The sequence below is a fragment of the Thalia democratica genome, chromosome 4 (assembly GCF_965202585.1).
Source record: "Thalia democratica chromosome 4, ktThaDemo2.hap1.1, whole genome shotgun sequence".
Classification (NCBI taxonomy): domain Eukaryota; kingdom Metazoa; phylum Chordata; class Thaliacea; order Salpida; family Salpidae; genus Thalia; species Thalia democratica.
The window spans coordinates 25170876-25197864 of NC_139168.1; the positions used below are offsets into that span (position 1 = coordinate 25170876).

The following is a 26989-nucleotide window of genomic DNA, read 5'->3' on the forward strand; positions in this document are numbered from 1 at the left end:
AAATATCTAAATTAAAGTAGTTAAACTTAAAGCTAGTTGTCAAAAATGACAAACATGCACAAAAATATTGATTTAGTTACCTAACTGGTTATTTAAAATCAAATAATCTCATTTTAAAATTGTAGATTAGAGTTTTAAAGCACTGAGTACAAAATATATATAGTTTATTGAACGACAAAAAAATATGCTCAAAATGTTTGGTTCGGTGACCTGGTGCACAATGAACCTTTCGGTTATCGAGTCGCACACCACAGATGACTTTTAACATCTTGTCCAGCACTTTTCACTACAGTATATTATACTTTTCAGTACAGTGTAACATACAATTTTTACAATATTTAAACGTTTTGAGTATTAGAGCTGTACTTAGTTCTACTTCTTACTAACTACTTTTAAGTTTTTTATTTTATTAAACTTATTTAAACTAAAACTACTTGGTACGTTTTAAGAATTATAAAACAACAAATTAATTTTTATATTCATGTACAATTTAATACAACCAACACTTATTAAGATAAAAATATATAAACAATGAAAAAAATTTTGTAAAAAAATGATAATTTTTTTTTACAATAAAAGAAAAAAATTAATGTAAGTAAAGTTATGGATTTTTATTAACAATTAAATAATAATGGTTTTCTTTAAGTTAAGTAGTTTAACTTAAATTAGTATTTAAATGTAAATTGAATTCATTCTATAAAGTCAAGTACTAAAATTGTAAGTAACAAAAAAATAACTTTTTAATAACTAGTTTCTTTATTAGATTACAATAAAAACTAGTCTTAATTGATTTTGTTTTACAACAACAAAAGATTTCCAAAAACTCAAGCCTGCTTAAGTTATCCTAAAAAAAAATAATTGAACCATTATAATTATTAATACTACTTAAAGTTTAACCAAAAATATAATTTTATTTTTAAATTATTAACTAAAATTCAAAAAAAAAAAAGAACTAATGTTAATTTCTGAACGTCAACTAAAAAACAACTTGTATTAAATAAAAATATATAATGTTTCAAAACTACCTGGCTAAGTATTACATTAACTTGACCATTCAAAAAAAAAATTAACATTGTTTTTAAAAAAAAAGTTTGTTGTAAAGATTTTGAAGAAGTTTTGTAGAATAAAGTAACTTAAAAAACTAGTTTAGTCAACTTTAATTTTTACGTTATGGTGTCCTTACTTATTGCAATTTAAACAGCTTAAAGATTACATGAAAATTTGTTTTAAATGTTTAGATTAACTAAATAAAAATTATTTACATTAACTAGCAAGTAAGAATTAAAAATTTACAAATATAGCACTTATTATGTATGATAATTTTTCATCGTTTCACTCTTTTACCTTTCAAAAATACTAAGTAAGACTAAAGCTTTTTTTAATCCTTACTGTTTTTATGATTTTCTAGATTGAACTGAGTTTCTAGATTTTTATTGGCTGTTTTAACATAATCAAAATAATTACAAAAAAACTTGCTGACATTGCTGAACTAGCGTGTATGAACTGTAGTATAAATTATTAAAATTTTAGTGTAATAATTGTATAAAAAACTCGATGTTTTGATGATTTCTATATTGTTCAGTACATTAGCATTACATTCTAGTACTCTCAATCTAAAACAAAAATGGCTTTTAATATATTTTTGAAAAAGCCAATTTAACAAAATAGGTTTAATAGTGCTCTAAAAACCTTACACACTGTTGTATATTTGCTGATTAACACAGGCTAAAGTAGGAGCTCTAAAAAAGTAGCCTATACAAATCTAGTACCTAAAATTAGTAAATGTTAAGAAACATTTTAGTCCTATTCAGTTTTTTAGTAAGTTTTATGAGGTAAGAGAGTGAAAATTAAAACAGTTATCCAACACATTAAGTACTATATTTGTAGTTGTCTATTTTTAATTTCTCGTATGTTTAAAAAAGTATGTTAATTAACTAAATTATAAATATTTACAACATATTATATGTGTTTTTTGTATTATTTATAATGTAACAAGTCAGGACCCCTGAAATGTAAAACTTAAATTGACCAAACTCTTTGTTTAAATAACTTCTTATTACAAAATTGCTTAAAATTTTAAGAAAATTTCTTACATTAGAAAAATAAAGTTTAATTTTTTTTTGTAGAATGATTGTAACTTTAGAAAGGGTAAAAAATACTTTGTCAAAAAAACTATGTTGTGTTTATTTACCGCCAAGTATTTGTTAATTACTGATCAGCAGTTAAAAGTATCTTTTGAGTTTTTTCAATTTTATCTATACTTTTCAAAATAAATATTCTCTAAGATTATAAGTAGTTTAACTAACAGGGTTGCCACATACTTAGGGAACTCAGGGAATTCAGGTAAACTCAGGGAATTTTCAAGCTATAGAAAATCTCAGGGAAACTCAGGAAAATCATTTTGGTTCTTTTTTTTTTATCAGGGAAACTCAGGGCAGTTTTGGTTTTTTCTTAAAAATTCAGGGAAATTTTTAGATTTTTAAAACAATCTCATGGAAAACTTTTTCAAGATCTAGAACAAAATTTAATTAATCCAGTTTCAATATTTTGTTCAAAAAAGTTAGTTTTATTTAATTTTTGTGTTTATTTAGAAATTTTTTAGCCTTGCGGCTAGATCTTCAATATTCTTAGAATTAAAATTGTAATTTCTAAATAAATAGTAATATTTTTATGGTTTTGAAAAAAACTCAGGGAAGTTTAATTTTACTCAGGGAAGATTTTTTGACTCAAAGAGTGACAACCCTGAACTAATTAAAATTATTTAAAGCAGGGTTTCCCAAAGTAGGTTATTTCATAAATTTAAAGACCACAAGCTGAAAAGGGGCCAAAGGGGGGTATAAAGTCATATTTTGAAAGTTTTGCTAAATATTTAGGAGTTTATCATAAAAAGCAAAAAAAAAAAAAAAAACACAGCTTCCTAAAGTAGGATAGTTTAGAAAAACCGTTAAGGGAGAATAAGGTCAAATTTTAAAATTTCATAAGTACACTAGATGTTCTTGAGTGGGTGTTTAAAAGCAAAAAAGGTTCTCGGGTAGTTTTTAAAGAAACCTTATTATGGGAGGCTATCAATTTTTTTATTTCTTCAAAGGGGGCCTTATGAAAAAAGAACTGCAAAGTCCTGGTTTAAAGTTTACTAAATTACTCAGGATGACTAAATTTTTGTATGAAATCCCATCTATTTTGTGTTTTTTCATTATAGATCAACTTGTAAAACAACATCAACTAAGATTAGTTTTTCTTGTTAATAGATAAAGAAGCTAGTTATTGAAAATTTTTATTTCTAATTATTTAGCATTGTAGTACGTGGCTTTATATATGAACTTCAATTAAGATTTAAACAATAGTTTTTTGACTTCTACTTTACTTAAACAAAACTATTGGTATTTAGTTGTTAAAAAATACTTAACCTTACTTTCATATACAACTTTTTTGTAAAATAAAATAATTTTTATAAGACTATTTACTTTTTATTTATAGTATATACTTTTTTTTACTTATTAAAATTCTACAACTTTTTTTTTTCTTAAAACTAATTGATTAATCTAAAGTTTAAATGGAAGCCCAATAAAACAAAAAATATGAAAGTAATCAGTAAAATTTTCAATAGCTTATTATAAATCTATTAATTAAAACTTAATATATAAAAAAAAATACTTAAATTACAGTGTAAATTGTAGTTAATTAGTATTTAATTCTATAAAACTGTAGTCAACGTTTTTTGATTGAGGTGAGATGTTTTTTATTGATCAGTTATAATAAACTAGTTCAGCGTACTTTATTTGCAGATTCCTTAGTTTTACAACTAACTTTGTGTGTATAATATAAAAGTTTACTTTTGCAGTATTTATTAAAACATTCAACAAAGCAATGGATTCTACAATTCCGCGAAAAATACAAAGACTTAAAGATGATTTTAGCCACTACAAAAACTTTAGTAAAGAGACACAAGCTAACCAAGAAGAACTACAAATTATAGATCAAAGTTCTGTGAAAGTTCTTTTAAACGGGGACTTCATTTTAACCGTCAACAAAGAAAAAATCACTGAAAAGTCTTCATATTTCCGAGCAATGCTGAGCACTCGTTTTATCAACCACAAATCTGATTTTGTCGAGGTGAACTTCAACACGAGTGTCAGCACATTCGAGCAAGTCATGGAGTTTCTCAACACAGGTTCAACTTGCATCGACTTCCTGAACTTGTTTGAAGTTTACAAGCTTTCATTGTACTTGCAAGTGGAAGAGTTACTGCAGCTTTGCTTCGACTACTTTGTAGAAAACCTGAAACCAAAGTACTTAGAAGCTTATGAAGATTTTTTAGAAAAGTCTCAGCTCGATGACAGTGCACTTGGAGACATAGTTAATAACTTCAAAAAAAGTACCAGGCCATCAATACCAGGATTTTATGTTCTGAAGACAATAAAGAACAAATGCTACATCAATATGTTGTCTGAAGATTTGAAAAAAGTTTACGAGGTACCAAATGCAGTAGTAGAGTACGAGTCACGTGTGGAAAGCGTTCAACTGGAAAAATTTAACAACAAACTTTTGTTTTGCGTAACATCAAAAAACCCACAATCAGTCAGTTCACTGCATGAATATGACATTATAAGAAACGAAATGAGAGATGTCACTTCAATAAAAGACGGTCAAACTGTTATTTGTTCGGACAAAAATAACTTTTTCACAGCCAGCGTCGTTGAAGACGGTTTGAATAAAAGCTTAATATCTTTAACAGTTTATGGTGTGAAGTACAGAAATGATGACATGAGTTTACAACTAACAAAAAGATTTCCGCCTTTTTTCGAAAAAGTTAAAAATCCCGCAAGTGAAGTTTTAAAACCAAATTTACTGTTCTCTCACACTGCTAATGACCAAGTGTATATTTTTTATTACGCTGGAAAACTCACGTGTGATGATTTGTACCTTGATAAAGTGTATTTGATGACGATATGTAAAAAATCCATGCTTTTAGTGAAAGCTGACAAACTTACAAACTTGATTTCAAAGCCGAAAAACAGCACGATGTCACTAAACGTCAAACAGAGGCGCTTCAGAAAGATGTTCACGCACAAACAAGAAGAAAAAGTGTACATTATGTTGAACGAACTGCACAATACGATCCTTGTTTTCGACTGCAACCCTTATTTTAAACATCCTTTCTACTTTAGCACAAAACAGATGCCTTACACTTTCGACTGCAATGTTCCAATCGCGACTAAAGAAGGAGTTTTGTATTCGATTGGTGTGCAAGGGGGCGGGTATACAGAAAGGAAAAGAAGGTTTGAAAAAGTGTGGGTTGAGACGAAGTCATACCAGTGCGAAAACGATTTTCTTTTAGATGATAACAAGAAGATAAAGACTAATGAGATAGAAGTTAAAGATCGTAGGGATGTTGGCGTTATGGCGGCCTGTTATGTAAAAAATAATTTTAAAATGTAATAAAAGCAGTTAATAAGTACAACACTTTTTTTTTTCAAAAAAAAACTTTTTACAACAAAAAATTATTAAATTCTACTTGTTTTTCTAAGAAATAACAATTTTATTGTTTTATTTTGAACCAGATTTGTAATCTTAGCGTTATTGCGGCCTGTTATGATAAGAAAGTTTTGAAAATATATTAATTTAACAAGTTCTTGAATTTATTTCGTATTTATGTTAGAAGTCTGCTTTAAGTCATAAAACCAATTTTTCCTCAGTGTTTTTATTTTAAACTGACGAGGCTGCTCGTTTGTTTTGAAACAACATTAATGGAACGGATTCAAGTCAATATATTATTATTAGACTCAAATGTAAAAACGATCCTTATTGAAGTGTTTTAGTTATATTTTTAGATTTAAAAATTAAATTGAGATTTACCTTTAAAGTTAGTAAACTATAAACTAAAAAAAAAACAGTGAATAACTCACTTTTTAAGCCGATTATACCACACTTATTTTAGTTAACGTTTATCTTGTTTAAGTAACAGTACATTGATTGGAACGTCTTCGAGCTTATATAATGTGGCATACATGTAAAAACTTTGTTAAAGTAAGAAAATTTACTTTTTTAGAATTAAAAAGAGAATATGGTTTATATTCACTTGATAAAGTTAGTAAAATAATAGTTTTAAAAGTTCTAGCAAATAGTACTTTTTTGTAATACAAATACTTTTTCAACTAAAAACTATCTGTATTAAGCTAAGAAAAGTTAGTTTCTCTCAATAATATTTTTTACCTCAAAAGTAGAAGTTTTTCTATTTTGTTTGATTTTTATTTTGCACTAACAACATAATTATCAACCTTGATTTCTACATTTAAAAAATGACAATGATTATATAATCCTGGACAAAGCGTTAAAAGGTGTCCGTGGCGTGCGACTTGATAACCGGAAGGTTCTTTGTGCACTAGGTCCGAGGACCAAACTTTTTTTGCAATTTTTTGTCGTTCAATAAACTATACAAAACTATTTGAATATTCAGTTCTTAGAATTAAAAATTAAAACAAACTTTATTTAATTCATCTAAAATAGAAGTAGTACTTAAAAAATAATCAAGTTGGAAATACTAATACTATAAGTTGTATTAACAAAATTACAAAAATTATACAGTTATTTAATTTATTTTATTTAATAGTTTTTTCTAAAACTTCCTGAACGCAAAACATCACTTAAAAAATAATTAGTTTATGAAAAATTTTAGTGAAATTTTAAACGGGTGGCAAATTGAATTCGTATTTTGTAAAAATTAGAAAACGAAAACCCACTAGAAACTTTAAACGGGTATCAATATAATCAATTTTTAAGGAGTAGCTGTCATAAATGCATTAACGTTATTATTCACTTTGATTTAATCAAAAAATACCGATTTGAAAAAAATTAGCAAACTATTTATTCATTTATTAGAAATTTACATAAAAGAAGTTTTGAATTATAAAAGTTCTTAATAAGAACAGTCAAAGGACGTGCAAAAAAGACTCTGTGCAAAAGTGACCCATTTCCACTTTAAAGACAGTTTTTTGTCATAAACTTTACAAAATTAACAATTCGATTTTTCTACATTTCCAGAATACTGAACAACATTATGAAGTGAATTTAAAGCTAAGTTATTAATTATAGTACCATGTTTTAGTACTTATGTAAAATGAATAACTAATAACTTTTTGTTTGTTCTGTATCAGGTACGTAGTTTGGTACGTTTCTGCAAATCTTTTTTAACAATTTTGCAAAAGAAAAAAAAGCGGTTTTGTTTCAATTCTTTTGTTTAAAAACAACCTGCTTTCTTAGTTTTTAGTATTATTTGATACTTAGTTTTACCCTCCTGATAGATAAATCTAAAACATAAACACTCTTTGCAATTGTAGGGACTAAAAAAATTAAGAAATTAATTATATTTAAACTATATACAACGAACTCAGCTCGGATTCTCTGTGGCAAAAAACAATGCAATGTAAAAAAATATTTTTGGAAGCTAAAAATTTTTCTAAAGTGAAAGAATGTGAATTAAAAACCTATTCTTAGGTTATTAAACGTCACTAAAATGCGAGAACAATAAAACATGTAGTAACAAGTTTAGCTTGAGCAGGGGCATGAGCAGGAGCAATTTGAGCAGGAGCAGTTCAAGGAGGGGCAGCTCGATAAGTAGTAACTCGAGTAGGAACAACTATAGCAAGGATCGAGCAAAGACAACTCGAACAGGAGCAACTTGAGTAAGGACAACTCGATCAGGGACAACTCGAGCAGGAACAACTATAGCATGGACAACTTTAGCAAGAGCAAATCGAGCATGAGAAACTCAGGCAGGGGAAATTTATACAGGACCAGAATAGTTTGAATTAAAAAGAAAAACAAATATAACTATTATAAAAACATAACTTTTTACATTAAGTTTTGTTTAATACTTACTTTGATTTTTTTTTAAACAAAAGTTTTTTTACATTGACAAAATAATGTAAAATGTAATTTAAGAAAGTCTTAAATTAATTCAAGATTTAAGTTCAGAAATATATTTTTGTCCTGCAGCTTCTAATAAAACTCCCACGGTGAGTGTGTAGCAACATAAACTGTGTTGTATACAGTTACTTCCCATACACCAAAATTTTATTTATTTATGAAGTTTGACATAACTGCATACTTTACTATAAAACAGAATAACAATAGAGGATAAATTGTCATGTATTACGTCTTCATGCGTCATCCCTTATGTTTTGCATTTTTGTATTTTGCAGATTCGTAACTTTTTCGAGCTAGCTACGTTCCTGTTCTATATTATTATTTAAAATGAATTTTGTTTAGTTTAACTGTTTAATAGATTTAGTATATAAAAAGATTATAGATTTTAGTGTTGCTATACTTTTAGACATTCTCAAACTTGAGCTAAATTTTGTAAAAATCACGCTAGCTCACAGTAGTTTGAAGTTTTTTTTGAAAGATTCAGGCTGTTTTATTATTTTTACTTAAATGAAATTAACAAAATCAGTTTTCAACTGATTAGTTATTAGAGTTTAAAATAAACTATGTTTTTGTCTTTCTTTAACTAGTAAAGCATTAATATTTTGTTTTAGGATTGCCACCTAGTATTAAGTGTATTAAGTTTTGAAAATGGTAAATAGTTTATTAAGACTTAAGTATATTTAGTAAGTTTTATTTCAATAAATATGTAAGTTTATAAAAAGCCTTCTGTGTATAGCTAAAAGTAATTTAAACTAACAAAATGAATAAAAGTAAGATCATCAATTAAATTAAATAAATTTTCTATTGTGTGTGACAAAAATTAAAACCTTACAATTATTTAAGTCCGACTAAAACTAAAACTGTGGCCCGCGAAGATTTTAAAACTTGAACTTTGGCCTCGGAGCACCAATTGCCTACCGACCCCTGATCTAAAATGAAATAGATATTGAGCAAAATGAAAACAAACTTGATCTAAAAATGAAACAATACGATGATGCTCGTAAAAATTAAAAAGGGATTTAAATATTATGGCAATTTGAAAATGTCGAGAATGGAAAACGTAAAAGCTGCAGAAGACAGAAAAGAGTACCAAAGAGAATGTAGAAAAACGTATAAAGGCAACAGAAAAAGGTAAAGACATAAAAAGTTTTTGGATACCTTAAACTTGATTAAAAAACTGAAGTGGGAGGTACGTTGAAATAAATGGTTGCTGAGTTGGTAACAAAAATGAGAAGTAAATAGAAATATATTTTCTTAGATTACAACTGTAATCATAAATGTGCTTTCTTTACAATTTAGGTCCAAATAAACTGTTATTTAAATTTTTTTTTAAACTATTATAGTTTATAAGTTTGCTTTCCTCAATACACTTAATTAGTGTAAAACATGTAATTTTTTTCAATAAAAACTCAATTGAATTCTTTTTTAACTAAAAGCTTGAAAGTTTTATAAGTGATAGGTAAACAAAACTATTCAAACCTTTTTGTAAGAAATCCTTGATATTTTACGCTAATAGAAAAGTTACTGAAATAATTGAATATTAGTCTCAAATTATATATTTCTGAGACAGTGTTAGTAAATTTAAACTATTTTTGGAAAATATGAATTTTTGTATAGTACATAAAAATTACTAAGTTAAGTTCTTAGAAAATCAAAACAACAAACTCTTTGACACATACAATATAAAAGTTTATATGTTATAAGAGTCTAAGCGATCTAGTTCAGACGGTCTGAAAATAGATATCAGAGAAAAAAAGTTTATCTTTATATCAATTCTGAACGATTTTTAGTAACAAAAACATTTGAAATATTTTAATCAGCTTTATAAAGTTATCTGAAAAGTCTAAGTTAAAAAAAAACTAAAACTAACTGCTGAACTAAACGACACAGTTTTCTGTATTTAATTATTCAAAAACTTATTATTCAAAAAAAAAATAGTTTGTTAAATCTTTGTAAATGTTTAGTTTGAATTTATAATACTTTAGTAAACTACTGGATCAAATCTAAAAGTATAAAACAAGTTTTACACATCTTTTTGTTTGAAAACAAAGAATGTAAACAATTAAATAACCACCAACCTTATCTAAAAAAAACCAGCATAAGAAATAAAATGTTTTAAACTGTTTTAGTAACGAGTAAACTAACAAAGACATATATTTTATGGTTTGAGAAGTTTTACGTTTAACATTATAAAATTTGAAGTTTACAAAACTTAATTACGCGTTATAGAAAATATTTGCTCTATTCATTGTTCAGCTGCTAAACATAACTCATTTTACTAATTTAATTAAGTTTCAAAATAAGGTAAAATATTTTGGCGATGATTACTTTGAAAAAGTTTTATTAAACTTAAAATAACAATTTTACTTCCAAGTTAAAAATAATCAATTATTTAGTTCAAAATTTTAGTTTTCAAACAATGTACTATGTAACATTCAGTTATTTTAAAAAACTACCAGATTGTTTCATTATCAAAAGTTTTTTACAAAAACTAAAGGTAGTTTTACACAAAAAAATTTACTGCACAAGGTAGATGAATAAGTTTTAAAAATTAGTATTTATATTTGAAGGCAAACTTATTTTCTGTTAAACAGAAAACTGAAAATAGACAAAAAAGGTAGTTGTCGTTTATATTTTTTAAAGATTTTGTTTAACAAACCACTTTGTTGTACAAAATTAAATAACACTTTTCACAATTGTATACCTCATTTCTAACCCACTTTATAGCAACTAGTTACGAAATGACCTAAAAATAAATGACTGATTGAAGGAGCAAACAGTTTAATTGGCAGGCCGTATTGCTAACTCGTATGCACATAGGTGTGAATTGGTAAGTACTTGCGTGGTTGTATGCAAATAAATGTCGCAATGAGCGAAAAAAGAGATTGAAAGCAAATAACAAGCTTAAAAGCTTCAAACACTGCTTAGCGCAAGTAAAAAATGCAAATCAGTGTCACTTTTTCCGTACTGCTAATCTGTTTGACCAGTAGTTCAGAATGCCTGAAGTGCTTCAACTGTACTGACGCGCCAACGGGCCCCGACGAGTGCAACTCGGAAACAACGAAGTTACAGGAAACGACTCGGGTTACTGCGTGTCGGCATCGTTCAGAAGCGTCCCCGATGCGCCGTTTGAGTGTGGAGAAAAGGAGTATTGTGTCGTGGTGCATCAGTAGAGAATTTTTCATGACGCATGGAACGTACCGCATCTCTCTTAACGCAGTTTGACAGTGTCTTGCTCTGCAGGGGATTTTGTAACAGCGAGTTTGAGTTTGACGTTAACTCAGCTCAAGGACTCGGAACAAACTTTTATATTATTGTCATGGTAGTTTTTGCCATTTATTACAGTTTGTTGTTTAAGTTGTGATAAAATAAATACTTTTGTAATACAAATAAAAATATATTTTTTGTTTTTGTTTTGATATTTTTGTTTTCGTTTTCTGATCACTTTTTTCTTAGATAGTAAATAAATATTGTTTTCTCAATATAAGACAAAAAAAACAGTTTTGAACATTTTATACCTTTTTAGACGAATTTTATTCAGATTAAAACTATTAAAAACTGTTGTTTAATATATACTTATGTTTCAAATTGATATTTGCGAGTAAAACTGATTTCATAATAGTTTGTTTAATTTAAAAATATTAACTTAGTTGATAACTTTGCTAATAATCTATATAGTATTACAAAAACTAATAATAATTTATGACAATTATAATCATTAAACATTTTGATTTTTACAAAAATTCGTTGGGATGAGTCTGCAAAGATTAAAAAACGAAAATACTTTAAAATAAGTAAGAAACATTTTATGTCATATATGAATAAATTTTATATAAAAACCAAGGCCAACTAAACGACTGTAAACTAGTATTGAAACTTGAATATCAATTAAATTTTAAAAGAAAATGCAATTTTAAATCAAAATTTAACAAGTGTTTTGAAAAAATACAAACTTTTAATTGTTTTTAGTCTAAGTTTTAATTGACTTCCTTTTTATAAATAAAATTATTAGCCGCAAAATACCTATTATTTTAAGTATTTAAAAGATTAATTTCCAAAATTTTTAAAATTTTAGATTTTGATAGTTATAACTTTTTTTTATCATAAACAAATTTTTAAAGTCTTAAGTCAAGCCGTTAAAAACATAGTGTTTTATTTTTATTTTTTATTAGCTTTCAATAATAAAATAATCTTACTAAATAAGTAAATTCAACAATTTATGTTGATAAGCAAAAAATTGTTTATAAAAATGCTCAATTTGAATTTCTATTCTGTTGTATTTTTATAAATGCAAAGTGGTTTTGATTTGTATAAATCAGTGAAAAATTATCGACTAGAAACAGTTCAAATAGCTCTGCTCTATTTTCAAAAGTTGTATAAAGCATTACAAAATAATTGTAGTGTATATATTTTATTACATAATTCTATTTTTGATGTTAAATAATTGAGTTCAACTTAATTTTATTAATTAAACATATTTTAAAAGTTTGTAGCAGCTTATTTATATTAAAATTCTTAGTTAAAAAACAAACTGTTTAAAGTTTTAAAGTTTTCAAACTTTCTGTTTCAAGTTACAACCGGTAGTTGTACTTTAATTTGACGGATAATTTTTGGCACGAGTTTACTGCAATAATTTTTATTTAAGTTTGAGTAATTTGGTTATTAATTCGGGTGAAAGTTGTCTTTTCATAATACACATTAGTTTGCATTTAGTTGGCAAATTGACAAGCAATAAAGCTGAATTACCTCTTCAAATTTAAAAAGATTAAAAACAATTAAACAACGAATGTAGTTTTTCAATATTAAACTAAACTAAACTTTTAATTATTTTAAAAAGTGATGAGTTGACTCTTTCCTTTACGTTTTGTGCAATTAGAAAAAAAACTCTTTGAATTTAAAGTATCATTTTTCAAATAAAGTTACGTTATGAATAAGATTACTTTAGTACTTGTCTACATAACTGAAGATCATGGTGTGGAAACTTTTACATTACATTTCAAATTAGATAATAACAAACTTTACAGAAACATTTTTATAACTGTTAATTTTTATCAGTGAGTTTAAAGTGAAATTCGTAATATTAAAAACATTGCAAAATAAAAGATAATAAAGCTTTATAAATCTAATATTAGCATTTCTATATTTAAAAACATAATAGTAATTATGATTATTAAAAGTTTATTGTCTATACGATAAACCTAGGCATCAAAACCTAGGCCACTTAAACTGAAAGACACATAACAAAAAAACCATAGATATATATAAAACAAAAAATTAATTTTATTTAAAATAAAGATGAAAACATAAATTTTAATAAATGTTGTATATTAACATGAAAATCAAATTTTCTAACCACAAACTTATACTTATTTACGCTTTGATGTTGAACGATCAACATCAAATATTTAAATGTATTAACTAACAACATAAAAACCTAAAGCCCCAAGCACATTAACAATAGACTGGCCAGATAAATAACCATTGAAAATATTGCTAACAATTCCAAAGTTTTACTTTCAATACCTAAATAGTTTTAGTTTTTAACCGTAGTTGTAATAAAAATATTTAAAACCTAAGGTTGTATATAAAAGCTAAGGTAAAGCAAGTTTCCAGTCAAAAAGTTTACTGCAAATAGTTAAAAAAAACTAAAGGACATTGGATCGACGTACTATGATATTTATAAACAAATTAAATTGTACCTAGTTTAGCATAATAAACTGCTTCCGGCAGTATTACATGCAATAAAAACGTGGGAAAAGCATCCAGCTTAAAAAGTTATGTAGTCAGTAAAAAACAAAACTTTTATATAGTCCAGCAGACTAATTTTTCAAACTCTTTTTTATTTTGGAAATACTAATAAATCAGACTTTAGAATTTAACAGTTAGTTGTAATCTATAAAAGTTAAATAACTGAAAAAATTCAAAAAAATTATTAAAATCAATTGCCCAAACAAAAGCATACATGTTTACTTTTATTTATATTTAAAAAAGTCAGTTTTTTTACCTCCAAAACCTGGTAGTGAATGAAACATTTAATTTCAACTAATATTAAAATTTAAAACATTTATTGTAAAATGGTACTTAAAATATAGTAAAAAAAAATATTAGATAAATTTAATTTCTAACAACGAACTTTGTTTTCAGTGTCTAATATCACATACTTTTAGCTACTAAATGGTATGTGCAAACCAATATTTTTACCGATTTACTAGTATTAAGCTTTAAAAAAAAAATAACTATCATACAACAATATATTTAGACATATACAACACTTAAAATACTGTTTTTTTTACTTTTGATGCAACAACTCATCGTTTTATGATTTTAGCTCGTTTAGTTTTTCTTTTAAAAACCAACAAACAATAATATTTAGGTTTAGAAAATGTGGAAGTAAAACTTTATTAAATTTAGAGTTTTATTTGATTGTTTATGCTCAATTCGTCTTGAAAGAGCATAGTAAGTTTAAAAAGAAAATTAAAGATGGTTATAACTAATTTTTTACTTGAGTATTTTCACAAGTTGTTTCGTAATTTAATTAAACTCAAACATCAAAGATATTCGTGACGAAACAGAAATATTTTGCGTTTTTGCTAAAATAAGCAAACGAGTAATACCAATGAAAATTAACAAATTGTTACGTAAAAGCCGTTGGTATTACTAGCACGCAAGTCATAATAGAACAAACAACGAAAGCGCTTTAATCATATTGCTTTTGGTTTGATATTTAATTTGTTCGCATTTAATTGTGACTTGCAACGACTACAGTAACAAGTTTCTGTCTAAAGAAGTTCGCTACAAAAAGTTCTTAATACCACAACAATGCCTTGCCAAGGAGTTAGTTTGAATTATTTAATTGTTTTTAACTAAGTATGTTTTTGAAACAAAAGATAGTAACTGCTTAGAACTTATTTTATATTTGATATTGAAACGCCAAAAGTTTAACCAACTGAAAGTTTTACATAAAAGAAGTGCCATACATTCCTTAAAATTTCTGGAGTCAAATTTGTATAAACACCTATTTATACAAGCTTTTCGACAATATAAAGCTAAAATTTTATTACAAATGCAAGTAACAGAAAACTTTAACTAATACTGTATAATCTAACTTATGATTTCTTAAAGTGGGCGATACCGCCCCTTAAAGTAATTTAGACGAAGGGGAAAATAAGTATTTAGGGGGGTAAAAAAGTGAACGGGCAATTAACTAATATGGTGTATCATAAAGACGGGTGGTTATTTATTATATTGCTGCTAATGGGCGAGTATGAACATGAAACTGGGAAGCTCTGCTCTAACTATATAGTAAAATCATAGTCTAAAGTTTTGCAATTTTTTACAAACATGAAATGAAAAAGTTAGTTTTTGAAATAAATAAAGGCATTTAGTTATTCTCATAAATTAGCATATTTGTATTATAAAGCTTAACTTATGATTACGAAGCTTAAACTTTGAGACTAAGATATATCTAAACTATTTGATCTAATAATTATGTATTTAACTAATATGCGTTCATAGAACAACACTAAATTGCGCATTGAGCTTAATTATAAGAATATTTTGTTATTACGCAGTATTTTCTTACTACTTACTAATTAATAAAATATCTTAGCTACAAAGTTAGTTTTTATATGAAATTAATAAAACTAATGACCTCATTTGCTAGAAACTTTCCGTTAAAACAATTAATTTCTAATATATATTATATATTGTACAATACCAATAGCTATAACATTATGATTTTTTTTTCTAATTTGATGTACAATTGTTTAAACAGCACAGAAAAAAAGTTTGAACAAAACAGATTAAGGCAGTAGAATTGTTTTTTAATGCAATAGACTTACAGTCAATTTCAAGAAGTCATTTTAGTGAAAAATATACTTTTAGTCCGAACATAATAATTAAATCCTAGACGACACATTTATAAATGTAGTTCAGTTTATAAGCATTTAAAAACATCAGAAAAGCTAATTTGTGAACGAGCTTTAACTAAGCACTGTAAAATTTAATAAACTTGTTTGAATACAACCACACCAGTAGCACGTTTTAAATACCAATAATATGTATTGTGACACACACTTTAAAGCTTTAGTTCTCTTGCAATCTTTCTTTTTGAAATAAAGTTTACATACTTAACTATTACAGAACAGTCATTAGGCGCTCATACACTTGTGAGCTAAACATGATTAAACACAACTTTTGTTTTTAACAGAACTCACCAGCAAGACATCGATCCGGAAACAATGAAGCCAACGGAGGTAAATATGATTAAAAAAAATTTAGCCAAATGATTTTGCTTTATTGTAAATCCAATTGAAGGTGACGCTAACTCGCGACCTTACAACTTACTAATTCTTTGTCAAAAACCTTTTACAAAATGACTTGAGATCAAAACTCAAAAAAGTTCTGCTTGTATACTCCTTAAAAAACCACTAAAAAACATAAAGCAGTATTGGTGTTTAAGCTGAAAAACTCCTAGTAGTTTCCTGTAGAAAACTTTATTTCAACAAACATCAGAAGGAAGCGGCGATTGGAGGGACCAGCAGGTTGGGTCGAGGAGGGCGAGCAGCTCCTCCTACATGGATCAGCTGAACGAGTTCATGGAGGACATCGACGAGATCATGGAGGACATCGAAGAGGAGTACCAGGAGTGGAAGGAGGAGTTTCCCCAGTACGCCAAGGAAGGTTCGGATTGCTTGTGTAGATGTAGCTGTAGGCACAGTGGTTGATTAGTGTTTGTGTGGGTAGATCAGTGATAAAAAGTAGTTTTAAAAACAGTAACAACGTAGCTGATAAATTTGTAGCTTGTTAAAAACACAGCTTGAATAAACATTGTTTAAAGTTCGTTTTTTTAATAATTTATTCGTAACAATGTTTTGGTCATTTTTATTTGTGCTTGCACAATTCCTTTAAAATTTCGATGAAAATAAATTAGTGCTTTATAACTTTAATGAAATATATGCTACTTTGTATGCGGGCGTGGCGGAACAAAACTTTAAAGTTAGTTTTAGTAATTTTAAATAAAGCTAGAACAAGCTATTAGTTGTTGGGATGAAAAAATTGATTTTGTGTTTATTGCAATCTCATTAAAAGTTAAGATTTTAATTAAATTTTTGCTTAATCATATTTTTGTTGAAGTGTGAACAAGTTGTACGCGGTTTAATTTTCAAGCTGATGATATGTGAGTAATTTTATAAACGCGTAACACACTTTGTCATTTTCAGTAACCAACAAAAGTTTTAAAGTAGTTTGGTGTGAAACGTTTTGAACTTAATCAGTCTGTAGCTTTAATAAACGAGTTTATTTGCAAAAGAATGGAAGCAAAAGTTAAAATTTCTAACAACTAAAAAGGTTACTATGGTTTCTAACATATAGTTATAAAAATAAAGTTTAAAACGTAAGGATATTTAAAACATATCTAATGCAAACTTAAAAAAAAAATGTCCTAGGGTACAATAGTATATCTCGTAAAGAAAGAATGATATAAAGGTGTTAGAACTTAATTGTTTTTATATAGAAATCGTAACTTTTTAATGCCAAAAACAAATTAATTTGTTTTTAAGACGTTAATAAATGTAAATTCCTAAACTCTGAGTAGTTTTAGCTAATAATTTAAAAAAAAAATATGCTATTCAGTTTTCTAAAAGCAGTTGGAATTTTTTTTTTAATTTTAAAACTTTATGTTACTGTATTACACCAAATTTTTTTCCGATAATAAAATACTGTTATACATACTTACGTCATTATGCAACAACATGTATTACACATGAAATGTTGATTTTGTAATGTTAAAATTTAGTTATGAAGTTTCAAACACACCGTTTTTTCAAAGTTTTCAAGTTTACAACAAGTAAAGCAAATAGGTTCTTCGTTTGATTTTTTGTTTGATTGCTATTAACATACGCTACACAAATAAGATTACTACAAAGTTATCGAACTATACTGGTTTTGTTTGGTAGCTTTTTTGTACTTTAATTTATTATACAAGCTCAAAGAAGTAAATAATTAAGTGAAAGTTATTTTTTAAGTGTAACTTTGCCTAAAAAAGTAATTTTACAAGACTATTAGAAGTTATATAAGTCTGTAATTAAAATTTTGATGTCCAAATCAATAAAATAAGTTTTTTTAAATGTAAACATACATTAAAGAAACTAAGAAAAATTTGTTTTGAATTAGATTCAAGTAAACAGGCAAAATTTAAATTAAACTTAAAAAGGGGGAATAAATTGATTCTTATTTGAAACTATTTCAAGTTGATAGGACTGTTTTAAAAATTACTTCGGCAAATAAGTTTTTAGAAGAAAAAAATTTGTAAATACTTTTACTGTTTTTTATTTAAAGTCGTACACTTGCAAACTTAATTTAAAACTGAACAACACAAACACATCACTAATTAACGCAGATGAAAAAACCACTAGCAAAAGCACGTTTTCCAAGAAGACCACTGTGAAGACATCGGGAACGAGCGAAGGTGCGAACCCCCAGGCATCTAGAACGACAACGACAACCACAACAACAACAACGCAACAGGTCTCCGGGCCGGGTAAGACGCAGACCAGCGGACAAACAACTACTCAAACTTCGCAGGAAAGCCAAATCAGCCAGAGCTCAGTGGAAAAAAGTTCGGGCGGTGTTAAAACGTTCCAAGGTACAGGGTCTCAATCTTCAAGCTCGAAAACAACAGTACAAAGTTTGAAGTCAGTGGAGACGAGTGAAAACAAATCAGGTCAAACACAATCTGGCGGTGGTAAAACGAATCAAGAAAATAAAGGTAGTAAACAAACGTCTCAAAGTACAACAATTAATGCAGTAGGTGAAAATTCATCTGACACTAAAGAAGTTGATAAAACTGAAGAAAAGAAGACTACAGCAAATACAGAAACTACTGCAAATACAAAAACTACAGAAACAACTAAAACAGAGACTGCTCAAGAAAGCAAAACTACAGAAACTACAGAAACAGCCGAAGCAAAGAATACAGAAACTACAGAAACAACTGCAAATACTGAAACTACAGAAACAACTGAAACAAAGACTGCTCAAGAAAGCAAAAGTACAGAAACAAATGCAAATACAGAAACAACAGAAACTACAGAAACAACCGAAGCAAAGAATACAGAAACTACTGCAAATACAAAAACTACAGAAATAACTGAAACAAAGACTGCTAAAGAAAGCAAAACTGCAGAAACTGCTAAATCTACAGAAACAACTGCAAATACAGAAACAACTGCAAATACTGAAACTACAGAAACAACTGAAACAAAGACTGCTCAAGAAAGCAAAACTAAAGAAACAACTGCAAATACAGAAACAACTGAAACAAAGAATACTGCAGAAAGCAAAACTACAGAAACAACTGCAAATACAGAAACAACTGAAACAACTAAAGCAAAGAATACTGCAGAAAGCAAAACAACAGAAACTACAGAAACAACCGAAGCAAAGAATACAGAAACTACTGCAAATACAGAAAGTAAGGAAACAACTGAAACAAAGACTGCTGAAGAAAGCAAAACTACTGCAACAACTTCAAACACAGAAACAACTGCAAATAAAGAAACTACTGAAACAACTGAAACAAAGACCGCTGAAGAAAGCAAAACTACAGAAACTACAGAAAATACAGCAACTACTGCGAATACAGAAACTACAGAAACAACTGAAACAAAGACTGCTAAAGAAAGCAAAACTGCAGAAACTGCTGAAACTACAGAAACAACTGCAAATACTAAAACTACAGAAACAACTGAAACAAAGACTGCTCAAGAAAGCAAAACTAAAGAAACAACTGCAAATACAGAAACAACTGAAACAAAGAATACTGCAGAAAGCGAAACTACAGAAACAACTGCAAATACAAAAACAACTGAAACAACTAAAGCAAAGAATACTGCAGAAAGCAAAACAACAGAAACTACAGAAACAACCGAAGCAAAGAATACAGAAACTACTGCAAATACAGAAAGTAAGGAAACAACTGAAACAAAGACTGCTGAAGAAAGCAAAACTACTGCAACAACTTCAAACACAGAAACAACTGCAAATAAAGAAACTACTGAAACAACTGAAACAAAGACCGCTGAAGAAAGCAAAACTACAGAAACTACAGAAAATACAGCAACTACTGCGAATACAGAAACTACAGAAACAACTGAAACAAAGACTGCTAAAGAAAGCAAAACTGCAGAAACTGCTGAAACTACAGAAACAACTGCAAATACTAAAACTACAGAAACAACTGAAACAAAGACTGCTCAAGAAAGCAAAACTAAAGAAACAACTGCAAATACAGAAACAACTGAAACAAAGAATACTGCAGAAAGCGAAACTACAGAAACAACTGCAAATACAAAAACAACTGAAACAACTAAAGCAAAGAATACTGCAGAAAGCAAAACAACAGAAACTACAGAAACAACCGAAGCAAAGAATACAGAAACTACTGCAAATACAGAAAGTAAGGAAACAACTGAAACAAAGACCGCTGAAGAAAGCAAAACTACTGAAACAACTTCAAACACAGAAACAACTGCAAATAAAGAAACTACTGAAACAACTGAAACAAAGACTGCTGAAGAAAGCAAAACTACAGAAACTACAGAAAATACAGCAACTACTGCGAATACAAAAACTACAGAAACAACTGAAACAAAGACTGCTAAAGAAAGCAAAACTGCAGAAACTGCTGAAACTACAGAAACAACTGCAAATACTGAAACTACAGAAACAACTGAAACAAAGACTGCTCGAGAAAGCAAAACTAAAGAAACAACTGCAAATACAGAAACAACTGAAACAAAGAATACTGCAGAAAGCAAAACTACAGAAACAACTGCAAATACAGAAACAACTGAAACAACTAAAGCAAAGAATACTGCAGAAAGCAAAACAACAGAAACTACAGAAACAACCGAAGCAAAGAATACAGAAACTACTGCAAATACAGAAAGTAAGGAAACAACTGAAACAAAGACTGCTGAAGAAAGCAAAACTACAGAAACTACAGAAAATACAGCAACTACTGCGAATACAGAAACTACAGAAACAACTGAAACAAAGACTGCTAAAGAAAGCAAAACTACAGAAACTACAGAAACTACAGAAACAACTGCAAATACAGAAACTACAGAAACAACTGAAACAAAGACTGCTGAAGAAAGCAAAACTGCAGAAACTGCTGAAACTACAGAAACAATTGCAAATACTAAAACTACAGAAACAACTGAAACAAAGACTGCTGAAGAAAGCAAAACTACAGAAACTACAGAAAATACAGCAACTACTGCGAATACAGAAACTACAGAAACAACTGAAACAAAGACTGCTAAAGAAAGCAAAACTGCAGAAACTGCTGAAACTACAGAAACAACTGCAAATACTAAAACTACAGAAACAACTGAAACAAAGACTGCTCAAGAAAGCAAAACTAAAGAAACAACTGCAAATAAAGAAACAACTGAAACGACTGAAACAAAGAATAGTGCAGAAAGCAAGACTACAGAAACAACTGCAAATACAGAAACAACTGAAACAACTAAAGCAAAGAATACTGCAGAAAGAAAAACAACAGAAACTACAGAAACAACCGAAGCAAAGAATACAGAAACTACTGCAAATACAGAAAGTAAGGAAACAACTGAAACAAAGACTGCTGAAGAAAGCAAAACTACTGCAACAACTTCAAACACAGAAACAACTGCAAATACAGAAACTACTAAAACAACTGAAACAAAGACTGCTGAAGAAAGCAAAACTACAGAAACTACAGAAAATACAGCAACTACTGCGAATACAGAAACTACAGAAACAACTGAAACAAAGACTGCTAAAGAAAGCAAAACTGCAGAAACTGCTGAAACTACAGAAACAACTGCAAATACTAAAACTACAGAAACAACTGAAACAAAGACTGCTGAAGAAAGCAAAACTAAAGAAACAACTGCAAATACAGAAACAACTGAAACAGCTAAAGCAAAGAATACTGCAGAAAGCAAAACAACAGAAACTACAGAAACAACCGAAGCAAAGAATACAGAAACTACTGCAAATACAGAAAGTAAGAAAACAACTGAAACAAAGACTGCTGAAGAAAGCAAAACTACTGCAACAACTTCAAACACAGAAATAACTGCAAATAAAGAAACTACTGAAACAACTGAAACAAAGACTGCTGAAGAAAGCAAAACTACAGAAACTACAGAAAATACAGTAACTACTGCGAATACAGAAACTTCAGAAACAACTGAAACAAAGACTGCTAAAGAAAGCAAAACTGCAGAAACTGCTGAAACTACAGAAACAACTGCAAATACTAAAACTACAGAAACAACTGAAACAAAGACTGCTGAAGAAAGCAAAGCTAAAGAAACAACTGCAAATATAGAAACAACTGAAACAACTGAAACAAAGAATACTGCAGAAAGCAAAACTACAGAAACAACTGCAAATACAGTAACAACTGAAACAACTAAAGCAAAGAATACTGCAGAAAGCAAAACAACAGAAACTACAGAAACAACCGAAGCAAAGAATACAGAAACTACTGCAAATACAGAAAGTAAGGAAACAACTGAAACAAAGACCGCTGAAGAAAGCAAAACTACAGAAACTACAGAAAATACAGCAACTACTGCGAATACGGAAACTACAGAAACAACTAAAACAAAGACTGCTGAAGAAAGCAAAACTGCAGAAACTGCTGAAACTACAGAAACAACTGCAAATAATAAAACTACAGAAACAACTGAAACAAAGACTGCTCAAGAAAGCAAAACTAAAGAAACAACTGCAAATACAGAAACAACTGAAACGACTGAAACAAAGAATACTGCAGAAAGCAAAACTAAAGAAACAACTGCAAATACAGAAACAACTGAAACAATTGAAACAAAGACTGCTGAAGAAAGCAAAACTACAGAAACAACTGCAAATACAGAAGCAACTGAAACAACTAAAGCAAAGAATACTGCAGAAAGCAAAACAACAGAAACTACAGAAACAACCGAAGCAAAGAATACAGAAACTACTGCCAATACAGAAAGTAAGGAAACAACTGAAACAAAGACTGCTGAAGAAAGCAAAACTACAGAAACTACAGAAAATACAGCAACTACTGCGAATACAGAAACTACAGAAACAACTGAAACAAAGACTGCTGAAGAAAGCAAAACTGCAGAAACTGCTGAAACTACAGAAACAACTGCAAATAAAGAAACTACAGAAACAACTGAAACAAAGACTGCTGAAGAAAGCAAAAGTACAGAAACTACAGAAAATATAGCAACTACTGCGAATACAGAAACTACTGAAACAACTGAAACAAAGACTGCTAAAGAAAGCAATACTGCAGAAACTGCTGAAAATACAGAAACAACGGCAAATAATAAAACTACAGAAACAACTGAAACAAAAACTGCTCAAGAAAGCAAAACTAAAGAAACAACTGCAAATACAGAAACAACTAAAACGACTGAAACAAAGAATACTGCAGAAAGCAAAACTACAGAAACAACTGCAAATACAGAAACAATTGAAACAACTAAAGCAAAGAATACGGCAGAAAGCAAAACAACAGAAACTACAGAAACAACCGAAGCAAAGAATACAGAAACTACTGCAAATACAGAAAGTAAGGAAACAACTAAAACAAAGACTGCTGAAGAAAGCAAAACTACTGCAACAACTGCAAACACAGAAACAACTGCAAATACAAAAACTACTGAAACAACTGAAACAAAGACTGCTGAAGAAAGCAAAACTACAGAAACTACAGAAAATACAGCAACTACTGCAAATACAGAAACTACAGAAACAACTAAAACAAAGAATACTGCAGAAAGCAAAACAACAGAAACTACAGAAACAACCGAAGCAAAGAATACAGAAACTACAGAAACTACTGCAAACACAGATAGTAAGGAAACAACTGAAACAAAGAATACTGCAGAAAGCAAAACTACAGAAACAACTGCAAATACTGAAACAACTGAAACAACTAAAGCACAGAATACTGCAGAAAGCAAAACTACAGAAACTACAGAAACAACCGAAGCAAAGAATACAAAAACTACTGCAAAAACAGAAAGTAAGGAAACAACTGAAAAAAAGACTGCTGATGAAAGCAAAACAACAGAAACAACTGCAAATACAGAAACAACTAAAGCAAAGAATACTGCAGAAAGAAAAACAACAGAAACTACAGAAACAACCGAAGCAAAGAATACAGAAACTACTGCAAATACAGAAAGTAAGGAAACAACTGAAACAAAGACTGCTGAAGAAAGCAAAACTACTGCAACAACTGCAAACACAGAAACAACTGCAAATACAGAAACTACTGAAACAACTGAAACAAAGACTACTGAAGAAAGCAAAACTACAGAAACAACTGCAAATACAGAAACAACTGCAAATACAGAAACTACTGCAAATACAGCAACTACTGCAAATACAGAAACTACAGAAACAACTGTAACAAATAATACTGCAGAAAGCAAAACTACAGAATCTACTGAAACTACAGAAACAACTGCAAATACAGAAACTACAGAAACAACTGAAACAAAGACTGCTGAAGAAAGCAAAACTACAGAATCTACTGAAACTACAGAAACAACTGCAAATACAGAAACTACAGAAACAATCGAAATAAAGACTGCTCAAGAAAACAAAACTACAGAAACAACTGAAAATACAGAAACTACAGAAACAACTGAAACAAAGACTGCTCAAGAAAGCAAAACTAAAGAAACTACAGAAACAACTGCAGATACAGAAACTACAGAAACAACCGAAACAAAGACTGCTGAAAAAAGCAAAACAACAGACACTACTGAAACTTCAGAAACTACTAAAACAAAGAAAACTGAAAAAAGCAAAACTACAGAAACTACAGAAAATACAGAAACTACTGAAACAACTGAAACAAAGAATACTGAAAAAAGCAAAACTACAGAAACTACAGAAAATACAGAAACTACAGAAACAACTGAAACAAAGAATACTGAAAAAAGCAAAACTACAGAAACTACAGAAAATACAGAAACTACTGAAACAACTGAAAAAAAGACAGCTGAAGAAAGCAAAACTAAAGAAACTACAGAAACTACAGAAACAACTGCAAATAGAGAAACTACTGAAACAACTGAAACAAAGACTGCTGAAGAAATCAAAACTACAGAATCAACTGCAAATACAGAAACAACTGCAAATACAGAAACTACAGAAACAACTGAAACAAAGACTGCTGAAGAAAACAAAACTACAGAAACTACTGAAACTACAGAAACAACAGCAAATACTGAAACTACAGAAACAACTGAAACAAAGACTGCCCAAGAAAGCAAAACTACAGAAACAACTGCAAATACAGAAACAACTGCAAATACAGAAACTACAGAAACAACTGAAACAAAGACTGCTGAAGAAAGCAAAACTACAGAAACTACTGAAACTACAGAAACAACTGAAACAAAGAATGCTGAAGAAATCAAAACTACAGAAACTACTGAGACTACAGAAACTACTGAAACTACAGAAACAACTGAGACAAAGACTGCTGAAACTACAGAAACAACTGAAACAAAGAGTGCTGAAGAAATCAAAACTACAGAAACAACTGCAAATACAGAAACTACAGAAACAATTGAAACAAAGACTGCTGAAGAAAGCAAAACTACAGAAACTACTGAAACTACAGAAACAACTGAAACAAAGAATGCTGAAGAAATCAAAACTACAGAAACTACTGAAACTACAGAAACTACTGAAACTACAGAAACAACTGTAAATACCGAAACTACAGAAACAACCGAAACAAAGACTGCTGAAGAAAGCAAAACTACAGAAACTACTGAAACTACAGAAACAACTGCAAATACAGAAACTACAGAAACAACTGAAACAAAGACTGCTGAAGAAATCAAAACTACAGAAACAACTGCAAATACAGAAACTACAGAAACAACTGAAACAAAGACTGCTCAAGAAAGCAAAACTACAGAATCTACTCAAACTACAGAAACAACTGCAAATACTGAAACTACAGAAACAACTGAAACAAAGACTGCTGAAGAAAGCAAAACTACAGAAACTACTGAAACTACAGAAACAACTGCAAATACAGAAACTACAGAAACAACTGAAACAAAGAATGCTGAAGAAATCAAAACTACACAATCTACTGAAACTACAGAAACAACTGCAAATACAGAAACTACAGAAACAACTGAGACAAAGACTGCTGAATCTACAGAAATAACTGAAACAAAGACAGCTGAAGAAATCAAAACTACAGAAACAACTGCAAATACAGAAACTACAGAAACAACTGAAACAAAGACTGCTGAAGAAAGCAAAACTACAGAAGCTACTGAAACTACAGAAACAACTGCAAATACAGAAACTACTGAAACAACTGAAACAAAGACTGCTGAAGAAAGCAAAACTACAGCAACTACTGAAGCTACAGAAACTACTGAAACAAAAGAAACTACTGCAAATACAAAATCTACAGAAACAACTGAAACAAAGACTGCTGAAGAAAGCAAAACTACAGAAACTACTGAAACTACAGAAACAACAGCAACTACTGAAACTACAGAAACAACAGCAACAACTGTGACAACTACGGTTGTAGTTGAAGAGAATGAGGTTACTGAAACAACCCAGCCTCAAACAATTGAGGAAGCCCAGGAGCAAATTGAGAAGCAAGTCGATGAGATCAAAGATAGATTGAGGAGCATGTTCGCTGAATTCGAAGACGATGAAGATGTCGGCGAAGATGACGGAGTAAACCCTTCAGAACCACCTCAACCTTCTAAAGGTCCGCCTTGTGCTATTATGTAAATATTCACAAGGTGTTTTAGTTCAAGCCATAAATAGGTTTACTTTTTTTTATTTTACAAGTTTTTATATTACGTTATATAAGTAAAGTTTTCGGAATAGTGTACGTAATAAATAATTTTGTAAATGTTTAAAATGTTTGTTTTTCGAGGTTACAAAACAATTTTTAGTCAAACTAAACTTTATTTTTACTTAGTGAAAAAATGCTTATAAAGATTAT

General features: G+C 29.1%; 1 protein-coding gene across 1 annotated transcript; it reads left to right on the forward strand.

Moving 5' to 3' along the window:
• The first annotated feature begins 3867 nt into the window (after positions 1 to 3867).
• LOC145833169 (uncharacterized) lies at positions 3868 to 26772 on the forward strand. The gene is given in 11 exon segments (XM_082940367.1): positions 3868 to 5391; positions 7643 to 7801; positions 8942 to 9057; positions 10914 to 11145; positions 16136 to 16181; positions 16441 to 16608; positions 18326 to 18762; positions 18845 to 21986; positions 21989 to 24543; positions 24605 to 25594; positions 25642 to 26772. Coding segments are annotated over 11 exon segments (10500 nt in total).
• Positions 26773 to 26989: the final 217 nt, after the last annotated feature.